This window comes from Bufo bufo, chromosome 7 (genome assembly GCF_905171765.1).
Source record: "Bufo bufo chromosome 7, aBufBuf1.1, whole genome shotgun sequence".
In the NCBI taxonomy this organism is placed as follows: Eukaryota; Metazoa; Chordata; class Amphibia; order Anura; family Bufonidae; genus Bufo; species Bufo bufo.
This window is the reverse complement of record NC_053395.1, coordinates 4,275,070-4,288,400: the sequence shown is the minus strand read 5'-3', so window position 1 is coordinate 4,288,400 and position 13,331 is coordinate 4,275,070. Positions and strand designations below refer to the sequence as shown.

Sequence of the window (13,331 nt, the reverse complement as noted above, 5' to 3'; positions counted from 1 at the left end):
AATTCACCAATTTTTGGGTGTGAGATACCCCTGCTGTACCTAGTAGACAGGTAACATTTCACTAATTTGTCTGTTACATATTCTGGTGAAATTCACAAATTTTTGCCTGTGATATACCCAGGCTTTACCTAGTAGACAGGTCAAAACAATTCACTAATTTGTCTGTTACATTTTCGGGTGAAATTCACCAATTTTTGGCTGTGATATACTTCGGCAGTACCTAGTAGACAGGTAAAAAAGTTCACTAATTTGTATGTTACATTTTCGGGTGAAATTCACAAATTTTTGGGTGTGATATATCACTGCTATACCTAGTAGACAGGTAAAAAAGTTCACTAATTTGTATGTTACATTTTCGGGTGAAATTCACCAATTTTTGGGTGTGATGTACCCCTGCTGTACATAGTAGACAGGTAAAAACATTTCACTAATTCGTCTGTTACATTCTTGGGTGACATTTGACCATTTTTGCCGTGATTAAACCCCTGCTCTGCATAGGTGACAGGGAATTAAATTAAAAAAAATCTTACATTGTCAGGTGACATTTTACAAATTTTGCCGTATACAAACCCCTGCTCTGCATAGGTGACAGGGAATAAAATTTCTAAAATTCTTCTATAATTGATGCGCGCCACATCCTTTCATTCAATGCTTAAACTTTAACAACTTGTCCCACATTTGCGCTTCAATAATTTATCCCACTTTTCCGCTCGATCATATTTAATTTAAAAAAATTAACCTCCCTTGGATGTGGTCTCCCTTTCTCACGCTCCCTCTGCGGCGTGGAACCCTGATTCGCCGATAACCGTGATCAACATGGTAGGCTCAGAAAAGAACATCGAAAGTTTATAGAGAAGATATCCAAATGGATGGTGGACATGTGAAAATGCTTGTACATGCCCTCATCATCTCCCGCCTAGACTACTGCAACACTCTCCTCTGTGGCCTTCCATCTAGCACTCTCGCACCCCTCCAGTCTATCCTCAACTCTGTTGCCCGACTAATCCACCTCCCACCCTGTTACTCCTCTGCCTCTCTCCTCTGCCAATCCCTTCACTGGCTCCCCATTGCCCAGCGAATTCACTTCAAAGTACTAACAAATACATACAAGGCCGTCCACAACCTGTCCCCTCCCTACATCTCTGAGCTACTTTCCCGATACATCCGCACACACATTCTCCGATCCTCACAAGACCTCCTTCTCTCCTCTTATCACCTCTTCCCACAATCACCTCCTGGAGTTCTCCCGTCCATCCCCCATACTCTGGAACTCGCTACCCCAACATAGACTCTTACCTACAGCGGAATCCTTCAAAAGAAACCTGAAAACCCACCTCTTCAGACAAGCCTACAACCCGTGACCCTGCTGCCTCTATACCGCCATGACCAACTTCACCCACACCTACTGTGTCCTTCTCCCATACCATGTAGATTGTAAGCCTCAGGGCAAGGCCCTCTCTCCTTCTGTACCAGTCTGTAAGGGTCCATTCACACGTCCGTAAGTGTTTTGCGGATCCGCAAATTAAGGATCTGCAAAACACGGACACCTGCAATTTGCGATCCACAATTTACGGACCGCACATCACAGACACTATAATAGAAAATGCCTTTTCTGGTCCGCAATTGCAGGAACGGAATAGCGGATTCTGAAAAAACGGATCCCAAAAAAACGGATGCAGATCCATAAAATGCAGATGCAGATCCCGATTTGCATCCGTTCCAGCCCCATTGAAAGTAAATGGGTCCGCAAATTGCGGAACAAATGCGGACCCAAATTACGGACGTGTGACTGGACCCTAACTCATCTTGTTCATGCTTAGTGCAATTGTCTGTATTATGTATGTGCACCGCTTATCACATGTACAGCGCTATGGAATGAATGGCGCTTTAATAATAATAATTTGTGTATTATTGTTATTTTAATATCAATTATTTGACGCCCAGTTTAACTTTTCAGCAAACTTGTTGCCTCTGGACAAACCAGTTGCCTGGAGTGAAGGATTTGAGCTGTCAGACCGGATTGTGGAAGCAGAACCTTATGTGAAGGCCTCGGATTTCATCATTCCTGTCTTTGTTTACAGGTATGAGCGGCGCGTTTCAGTCCTCCAAACACTGTGATGTGATTTCTACTATAACTTCAGAAGCTCCGCTCAGGTTTGAGGTTGGGAAGGGCCCTTGACATATAACTTGAAGGTCTTTGGCCCAAATGCAAAATCTGTGTCAATGATACCACATATGGCAATTAAAGTCTTTGCCAGGGGCGTACACAGATCTTATAGGGCCCCATGCAAAACTTAGTACGAGCCCCCCCATCTTACCCAGTTTCCAAGTATACGTCCGTCAGTAACTCGCAAGCACTGCGATACACAAAGTGCAACTCCCCAGATTTCTGATGTATTTAGACTTTTCTTTAATAAAGCAGAAACATTTTTAATAAATATCAACTGTAATAAAAAAATTCCTTTGGACTCAGCCACTTCCGAAAAGGTGGAATGAGTGCTTCAAAATTACCGTGCTCATTCTCAACACTATATTTCTCCATATAGTTACAGCAGAAAACAGGCGAATATACACTGCTCAAAAAAATAAAGGGAACACAAAAATAACACGTCCTAGATCTGAATTAATTAAATATTCTTCTGATACTTTGTTCTTTACATAGTTGAATGTGCTGACAACAAAATCACACAAAAATTAAAAAATGGAAATCGAATTTTTTAACCCATGGAGGTCTGGATTTGGAGTCACACAAAATTAAAGTGGAAAAACACACTACAGGCTGATCCAACTTTGATGTAATGTCCTTAAAACAAGTCAAAATGAGGCTCAGTAGTGTGTGTGGCCTCCACGTGCCTGTATGACCTCCCTACAACGCCTGTGCATGCTCCTGATGAGGTGGCGGACGGTCTCCTGAGGGATCTCCTCCCAGACCTGGACTAAAGCATCTGCCAACTCCTGGACAGTCTGTGGTGCAACGTGACGTTGGTGGATAGAGCGAGACATGATGTCCCAGATGTGCTCAATTGGATTCAGCTCTGGGGAACGGGCGGGCCAGTCCATAGCATCAATGCCTTCGTCTTGCAGGAACTGCTGACACACTCCAGCCACATGAGGTCTAGCATTGTCTTGCATTAGGAGGAACCCAGGGCCAACCGCACCAGCATATGGTCTCACAAGGGGTCTGAGGATCTCATCTCGGTACCTAATGGCAGTCAGGCTACCTCTGGCGAGCACATGGAGGGCTGTGCGGCCCTCCAAAGAAATGCCACCCAGCACCATTACTGACCCAATGCCAAACCGGTCATGCTGGAGGATGTTGCAGGCAGCAGAACGTTCTCCACGGCGTCTCCAGACTCTGTCACGTCTGTCACATGTGCTCAGTGTGAACCTGCTTTCATCTGTGAAGAGCACAGGGCACCAGTGGCGAATTTGCCAATCTTGGTGTTCTCTGGCAAATGCCAAACGTCCTGCACGGTGTTAGGCTGTAAGCACAACCCCCACCTGTGGACGTTGGGCCCTCAAATCACCCTCATGGAGTCTGTTTCTGACCGTTTGAGCAGACACATGCACATTTGTGGCCTGCTGGAGGTCATTTTGCAGGGCTCTGGCAGTGCTCCTCCTGTTCCTCCTTGCACAAAGGCGGAGGTAGCGGTCCTGCTGCTGGGTTGTTGCCCTCCTACGGCCTCCTCCACGTCTCCTGATGTACTGGCCTGTCTCCTGGTAGCGCCTCCATGCTCTGGACACTACGCTGACAGACACAGCAAACCTTCTTGCCACAGCTCGCATTGATGTGCCATCCTGGATAAGCTGCACTACCTGAGCCACTTGTGTGGGTTGTAGACTCCGTCTCATGCTACCACTAGAGTGAAAGCACCGCCAGCATTCAAAAGTGACCAAAACATCAGCCAGGAAGCATAGGAATTGAGAAGTGGTCTGTGGTCACCACCTGCAGAACCACTCCTTTATTGGGGGTGTCTTGCTAATTGCCTATAATTTCCACCTGTTGTCTATCCCATTTGCACAACAGCATGTGAAATTGATTGTCACTCAGTGTTGCTTCCTAAGTGGACAGTTTGATTTCACAGAAGTGTGATTGACTTGGAGTTACATTGTGTTGTTTAAGTGTTCCCTTTATTTTTTTGAGCAGTGTACATTGATTAATTTCCTACTATTACAAAGAGGTCTGCCTGCAGCCACCACTAGGGGGAGCTGATGGCATCTCTTTGTATTGAGCTCCCCCTAGTGGTTACTGTTTGATAATGCAGAGTTAAATTCAGTTCAGAGAAGTTCAGAGTGGACCCCTATCCCCGGGGCCCTGTAGCAGTAGCGTGATCTGCCTACATTGCAGGTAAACCACTTTTCCCTGCTACCTCTGCATCCCCTATAGCTTCCCCCCAGACAGAATATTTAGTTTTACCTCCATAAACTTAGGGAACAACTGATTTATGTGATATTTGTTATTATTCAGTGTGCAGCAGTTGCCAACTCCCCAGCTGAAGGATGAGCTGAAAGAAATACTTCATACTGCCACACAGCTCACAAGTAAGTGTCCACAGATCCAGCATGTCTGTATGGCGGCCGGTAGGACCCCCGTCAAAGAGAGGCGATGAGCAGGTTTTCTAGAGTAGCCTTCGCCTCCTATAAGACAATGGAGGACGATCCACGTTCCAGCATTTCAGCCTCCCATGACTTTTATGCAGAATCTGTTATTGAAAATACAAGCATTCAGGCTCAGACTGGCCCCTGAGCAAGGTGGGCCCCGAGTCTCCCACCCACTGCACAAGTGGCACATGGCACAGTAGACTGACTGCACTACATATAGATAGGCCGTGTACAGCATCGCAACCAGACTGCGTTCACATGCATTGGGTTTTCCAAGTCTTTACAACAGATGGGCTATCATCTGGATAGGTCATCAGTATTTGATGTGTGGTGGTCCAACACTCGAGACCCCCCCCGATCAGCTGTTTGAGAAGGCACCGGATCTCCTGTGAGCGCCACAGCCTTCTCCCTGCTCACCAAGCCCAGCATCATACATTGTATAGCGGCCACGCTTGTTATCGGGCTCAGCCCCATTCACTTCTATGGGTCTGAGCTGCTCCTAGGTCATGTGACCGATGAACATGACATCACTGGCCTAGGACAAGCTGGAGAAGTTCACGGTGATGCTGTGAGCGCCGGTGCCTGCTCAAACAGCTGATCGGCAGGGGTCCAGGCTGTCGGACCCCCACTGATCAGATACTGGTGATCTATCCAGAGGACAGGTCATCAGTTATACAATCTCAGAAAACCCGTTTAACAAACGCCCCAGTTTATTATTTCAGATGCATCAGATGGCTGAGATGACTTCTAGGTACAGAGGCAGGACAGCCAGGTTCCTCTTTCATCAGGGCCCTGCCTTCTCATAGTCACTGCAGGGGCCCCATAATCAACCATGTGCAAGGTGGCCCCAGAATGAATGGTGCTGGTGGGCCCTCAGCATCCCAGTCTGACGTGCAGGCATTAGCAGAACTTCTTTGTAAATGTAATCATGACCCGACATTGGGAGGTTTTCATCTTGTTGCTCTTGTTTCAGCCGTCGTTCCCATCGTTGTCCTCACTCATCGGACTCACAAGAACTATCCTCAAGTCGAAGCCATGTTCAGGGACATTGGAACAGAGAAGTTTTTTCCTGTTGAAAATTACACCGAAAAAAATCCAAAGAGAAAAAAGGAAACTGACGAGGAGATCATCCAGTTTCTATATGAAGTCATCAGCGACGCTGAGTTCCGAGCTAGCTATCCCCGGGACGCGGATCAGGAGATGAGTGATCGGAAGGTGTTTGTACTGAAATATATTCACGACAGAGAACTGATGATTCAGAGACAAAACCTGGACAGACAGAGATATGTGGAGATCAAGGGGGCGGAGCAGGCCTTCAAACTTAGGAAGGAAGAGGAGGAAAAAGAGCGGCGAAAAAGTGGGGAATTATTTAAGGAAAAATTAGAGAAGATGCGAGGAGAATTCCAGAGACAGCAACTGCGGGACCAGTATGAACACGAAAAGAGAAAGAAAGAGCTGCAAAAAAGGAAGAGCAAATAACAGGACACAAGGTGTAGACGGGAGGACGGTGGCCTCTGTGGTGGCTTTATCCCTCAGGGTGAAGACCCATAGTGCCTCATCTGTAATAGGACAAAAAAACATCAGACAACGGCTGCAAGTAAATTAATTATATGAAGAAAATAAGGACCGTGGAAATCCAAAGAGAGAACTGAGTATTAAAGTGTTCCGGTACTGCCTTGTGACATGTCAGAGTGACAGATAAAAAGGTCTGGACCATTGAGGGTCTGAGTTCTGAGACCCCGATAGATATCTAGAACCAGGAGAGAGAAGCACATATCACAGTCTCCCAGGGCTGGATTGGCCATAGACCTTACAGGGAAATTTCCCGGTGGGCCGATGCCCAGGGGGCCGCCTGAGTCCTCCTCACAGCCAGCCAGTGGCAGTTTTTGGGAATGTATTTTGTGCTGCTGGCAGTATTTTATGATGGACTGTGGTATTTTTCCCTGTTCGGGTGGTATAATGTGCCACAATATGGTATTTCTGGCCCTGCCTCCCATCAATTTTGAATCGACTACAAAGAGAGAGACTGAAAGAGAGAGACTCAATAGAAAGTCCAGGGGCCCATCTGATATCCATCTCCAGCTATGAGAGAGCTTCCATCTTTTTGTTCTAGAGATCAGTGGGGTCTCAGGGCTCAGACCCCAACAATCAAAGCCTTTTTGAACAGACTGACCATTGGACCTTTAGTGCTTTACACGGGGAAGCCCCCGCTCCACTTGTGTGGTCTCTACAGGATGATGCTTATCGGCCTCATTCCTCAGAATGTCTCACAGTAATATTGTCTTTGTGGCCCACAACAACCAGAGCTCAGCTTTCATGTTGGGTTCATCATTCCCCCATTATCCTGCACACAGGGAATCAGGCTTCTCTTTTTCATGGTCCATCCTGTTCCAAGTTGATTGGTAATCAGGTCCCATGTGGTCCAGACGGTTCTCAGGACAAGGACTGATGTTTTAGACACTAATATCTATTATCATGTGTAATCTGATTACATCTTTGTTGTCTTTACACAACATTTATGTGTTAAAATAAATCCGATCTCCGGGTTCTTGTTCACATTTACTGTTCCTCGTTGTAGTATTAGAAGGCCTTCATTGCTCCCGTGGTGCATGTGGCTCTCCCGTGGCTGTTCTTACCTCCGCGTACAGTCTTTTTCCTTGTGTAATAAAACACACAGAAAGTACAAGAGTACATGGCTATACATCTACCACACACAAGACTGACAACAGTGGGTAGGTAGGTGAGCGGGTGACCTACAGTAGTTCTCTACCTCTAGGACTTCTATCCAGAGTCGCACAAGGAAATGCATGAGCGAGCCGTGGTGGAGAGAGGATTCTTATGTGGTAACTGTCAGAGGAGAACAACATCCACACGGGAGGAAGAAAAGAGTGTGAAAACGTTCAAACATTCATCTTCTATACATTCAGTATTCACAAATGTTACAAACTGATGTAAAAAGGGAGAGAAAAAAGAACGATCTGACAGGGAGACGCCGGATTTTTAAAAAGCCAATTGAGAGACCAATTTTTTCATCAGGACATTTCTCAGCCATCGCGGGACAGCTGCCAAAATCTGGGACTGTCCTGTCAGATCCGGAATGGTTGGAAAGTATGGGGATAATGAGACAATTCTCGAGGACCACACAAGGTCGTAATGTTAGGAAATAGTCCTGTCCCTACATTCAGAACATGGTTCAGTGAGTCTATCTGTAACGGTCGCGTACACACACACACACACAGGGGGGAGGGAAGTGACCACTGCGCTCCACCCTTACCCCTGGCCCTGCCTACTTGCCTCGCGAGTCCTAATGACAGGGGACAACTGGACGGCAATCCCTAACTTGGAGTAAGTGCAGGGATGACAGACAGACAAACAACAGGACGTGAACGGACCGAGTCAATACCAGGAAAGCTGCAAAGTACAAATGGAGCAAGCAGAGAATTGTCAGGAGAAGCCGGGGTCATAAATACCAGGAGAGCAGAGAAGTACAAGAGGAGTCCTAAGAGAGTAGTCAGGTGGGAGCCGAGGTCACAATACCAGGACGGATGCGCAGTACAGGAGGATCAGGCAAAAGGATGGTCAAGGAACAGGATCAGGTAAGTATTCAGCAGTCCAACAAATAGCCAGGAACCTAGAAATTAACAGGCAACCTGTAGCCAGCAGGCTGCCTGTATTTATAGTGGGGAGTGAGGGTCATGTGACGTGGCCAGCGTCACATGACCGACAGACCAACCAGTCGAGCACCGAGTGATCAGCTCGGCGCTCAAGGCAGACTTAGGAGCAAGGAGCCACCCAGCTAGTAAAGCCGCCCTGGGAACGAGGTCAAATACACAACCTCATTCCAAAAGCTAAGCAACAGTTCTGCGGGCAATGGGGGACCGAGTGCACCTTCGGAACCCCGTGACACTATCTTCTATCATCAGGGATAATGGGCTGCTCAGAGTTGAGGAGTCACCCACATGTCATTATGGTGGCACTAATGCTCAGACTCTTACACTTCCTTTATCTTTGCACAGAACACATTTCAGAACACGTTACAGAAACACGAAGAGGGCGAAATCCTTTCTTCAGCTGAACCTTGAGGTTCCAGTACCGGTCACACTTTCAAAGAGCAAGAACATTGAGGGACATTGATAAAACAGTTTATGTCACAAATGTGGCGTAAAAAAGTGTATGGGAACTTCAGTCTTGATAAATCTGAATTGTAAGACTCCACTGAATTCTAGATCTTGTGTATAAAAAATAATAATTTCTATCTGTCTGTTCTTTATGAATGGCCAAACGCCTGGAAAAATCTGCACCAAATTTGGCATGTAGGTACATCAGGTGCGTAGAAAGGTTTTGGAGCAGGTTTCAGCTCTCTGGGATGTACCGTTCTTGAGATATTAAAAACAAAATGCAGAATATGGCCCCATCACATGACTTGTATCAGCCAATAGACGTTTGCAGGTCCTTCATTCATATCCTAACTGATATACACACAGTCACATGATCCTTATTGGCCAATAGAATCTCACAGGTCCTTCAGTCTTCGCCTCACTGACATACACACAGTTTTACACTAGGTTTCCATGACATCTCATTCTTTACTGTTATAAGGCCAATATGGATCTTCCTGTTAAGGGGATGGGGCAGTGTGGAGGGCACTGTAAGGGGACGGGGCAGTGTGGAGGGCACTGTAAGGGGATGGGGGAGTGTGGAGGGCACTGTAAGGGGACGGGGCAGTGTGGAGGGCACTGTAAGGGGACGGGGAAGTGTGGAGGGCACTGTTATAGAGGAAAAAGTGCTGTCCTGGTCACTGTTAAGGAAGTGGGGCACTGTGGAGGGCACTGTTATTAGGATCGCCGTAGATATCACTGTTATGGGGGACAACAAAAATGATAGACTAAATAGACATGTGTGAACCTTGGGAATTCTGCTAGTGCTTTATATAGGAGAAATATGGATCTGCAGGAGGTACAACAATGAAATTAAGTGGCACACAGATATAAAGCAACAATCAGGAGTGCAAGAGTGGTCCAAAACACACTGTGCAGAAACCAAGGCTGAGAAACAGTAACAAGAACCACAATAGAAATGCACATCCCACAAATACCAATGAGTGAGAAACAATTTTTATTAGACAAAACTAACACATAGACATGTTACAAATTGTATATAATAGAACTTTGTGTTGGTAAAAAGTAAGACCAACACCTAAACAGAGTCCACTAATGTCCAAAGATGAGGACATAAAATATATATAACCCAGCTACATCAATAACCATATGAATGCATATAAACCTTACATCAAAATATAATGTGGCATCAAAGGAATAAGAATAAGACCAGATCTGGTCAGAATGTAAGAGCCAAGACCTGTGGAGGATCTGGTGAAGAGGACCTGTGCGACATGAAGAAAGACGCCCCACGCGTATCGCCGGTGCAGTCCGGCTTCCTCAGGGCTACCAGACCATGTAATGGCGTGTCATATATATATTGAATAAACATATCCAAATAACTACATTAATCATATTCACCTGTAAACAAGCGGCATCATGTGTGTGAGTTCCCAGAGTCGAATCGCACATGTGCAAGAGGGCACATGGGCAACAGGAAGTGTCTAAAACATGTGACCGGAAGAAGATGGCCGCAATGGAACGCAAAAATGCGTTCCACCGGCAGAATACAAGCCGGAAGTGTATAGCCTGCTCTAACAGAGCGCAACTATATGAATTAAGAGCGGAACAGGAATAAAGTGCACGTGCATGAAAGGAGATGAGCTAACCTGAAGATCCGCCATAATCTAAGATATATACAATGTACCAATTTATGACATTCATCATAATCTACAATACTAACATTAGTACATGATCAATGGCATGATTGTATAAAGAACTCATAATGTAAATATATACCCGTAATGAATCAAAATACCCTAAAGTGAAAAAAATGTATAAACATACATGATCATGATCGATAAACAATTTCATTTCATGATTAAATATCAATGATTGGCAGATCGATCAGAAAATCTATAATAAATAAATGTCACAGCAAACCCCTAAAAGGTGAACTAATAAACTATGTGTACAGTGAGTACATAATAGTGCCAAAAATCGAAACATGCAACACATTATAATATACATATGATGAACTAATATTTATTGGCCAATAAATATACGAAAAACCCTAAATTCATAAAATTGCTAAAAAAAAGTGAAAAATCACACAAAAAAAATAAAATCTTTATACCGCAATAATGCGGACGATGTGCTACCAAAAATCAGTATGCAAACATAAAAAGTGTGGTTTCCATCCATCTCATTTGCGAAGAGGAATACCTAACGGACAGTTCTTGAGGTTGCGCCGGAATTGTACAACTACACGATTTCAATGAAGCATCTAGTGATTTGACTGCACGGTTTTGGTCACATGGTTATCCTAAGAAGGTGATATCTGAAGCATCTGAAACGGCGAAAAAGGCCGATCGTTCGGAACTTTTCAAACTCCAACTTAGAACACAGAGCAGTAAAGTGCATCTTGTTACTTGGCTTAACCACCTGCCGCCAAGCTAACGCCGAAAGGCGTCATTGCTGCGGCGCTCCCAGGTCACACTAACGGCGATTGGCATCATCTCGCGTGAGCCGAATTTTCCTGTGAACGCGCGCACACAGGCGCACGCGTTCACAGGAACTGCAGATAAGCGAATGGATCTCCAGCCTGCCAGCGGCGATCGTTCGCTGGCAGGCTGGAGATGCATTTTTTTTAACCCCTAACAGGTATATTAGACGCTGTTTTGATAACAGCGTCTAATATACCTGCTACCTGGTCCTCTGGTGGTCCCTTTTGCTTGGATCGACCACCAGAGGACACAGGCAGCTCAGTAATAAGTAGCACCAAGCACCACACTACACTACACCCCCCCTGTCACTTATTAACCCCTGATCACCCCTGATCACCCCATATAGACTCCCTGATCCCCCCCTGTCATTGATCACCCCCCTGTCATTGATCACCCCCCTGTAAGGCTCCATTCAGACGTCCGTATGATTTTTACGGATCCACTGATACATGGATCGGATCCGCAAAACACATACGGACGTCTGAATGGAGCCTTACAGGGGGGTGATCAATGACGGGGGTGATCACCCCATATAGACTCCCTGATCACCCCCCTGTCATTGATCACCCCCCTGTCATTGATCACCCCCCTGTAAGGCTCCATTCAGACGTCCGTATGATTTTTACGGATCCACTGATACATGGATCGGATCCGCAAAACACATACGGACGTCTGAATGGAGCCTTACAGGGGGGTGATCAATGACGGGGGTGATCACCCCATATAGACTCCCTGATCCCCCCCCTGTAAGGCTCCATTCAGACGTCCGTATGATTTTTACGGATCCACTGATACATGGATCGGATCCGCAAAACACATACGGACGTCTGAATGGAGCCTTACAGGGGGGTGATCAATGACGGGGGTGATCACCCCATATAGACTCCCTGATCACCCCCCTGTCATTGATCACCCCCCTGTAAGGCTCCATTCAGACGTCCGTATGATTTTTACGGATCCACTGATACATGGATCGGATCCGCAAAACACATACGGACGTCTGAATGGAGCCTTACAGGGGGGTGATCAATGACGGGGTGATCACCCCATGTAGACTCCCTGATCACCCCCCTGTCATTGATCACCCCCCTGTCATTGATCACCCCCCTGTAAGGCTCCATTCAGATGTCCGTATGTGTTTTGCGGATCCGATCCATGTATCCGTGGATCCGTAAAAAACATACGGACGTCAGAATGGAGCCTTACAGGGGGGTGATCAATGACTGTGGTGATCACCCCATATAGACTCCCTGATCACCCCCCTGTCATTGATCACCCCAATGTAAGGCTCCATTCAGACATTTTTTTGGCCCAAGTTAACGGAAATTTTTTATTAATTTTTTTCTTACAAAGTCTCATATTCCGCTATCTTGTGTCAAAAAATAAAATCTCACATGAACTCACCATACCCCTCACGGAATCAAAATGCGTAAAATTTTTTAGACATTTATATTCCAGACTTCTTCTCACGCTTTAGGGCCCCTAAAATGCCAGGGCAGTATAAATACCCCACATGTGACCCCATTTCGGAAAGTAGACACCCCAAGGTATTCGCTGAGGGGCCATGAAAGATTGAAATTTTTGTCCCAAGTTAGCGGAAAGGGAGACTTTGTGAGAAAAAAAAATAAAAAATCAATTTCCGCTAACTTGTGGCAAAAAAAAAAAAAATTCTATGAACTCGCCATGCTCCTCATTGAATACCTTGGGGTGTCTTCTTTCCAAAATGGGGTCACATGTGGGGTATTTATACTGCCCTGGCATTTTAGGGGCCCTAAAGCGTGAGAAGAATTCTGGGATCCAAATGTCTAAAAATGCCCTCCTAAAAGGAATGTGGGCCCCTTTGCGCATCTAGGCGGCAAAAAAGTGTCAAACATCTGGTATCGCCGTACTCAGGAGAAGTTGGGCAATGTGTTTTGGGGTGTCATTTTACATATACCCATGCTGGGTGAGATAAATATCTCGGTCAAATGCCAACTTTGTATAAAAAAATGGGAAAAGTTGTCTTTTGCCAAGATATTTCTCTCACCCAGCATGGGTATATGTAAAATGACACCACAAAACACATTCCCCAACTTCTCCTGAGTACGGAGATACCACATGTGTGACACTTTTTTGCAGCCTAGGT

General features: G+C 45.7%; 1 protein-coding gene across 1 annotated transcript; it reads left to right on the top strand.

The window, feature by feature from the left end:
- Positions 1-1,603: 1,603 nt before the first annotated feature.
- Positions 1,604-6,081, top strand: LOC121007904. Its single transcript, XM_040440175.1, has 4 exons — positions 1,604-1,615; positions 1,945-2,081; positions 4,469-4,542; positions 5,576-6,081. Exons 1-4 carry the CDS (start codon positions 1,604-1,606, stop codon positions 6,079-6,081), a joined length of 729 nt encoding a protein of 242 aa, XP_040296109.1.
- The last annotated feature ends 7,250 nt before the right edge of the window (positions 6,082-13,331 follow it).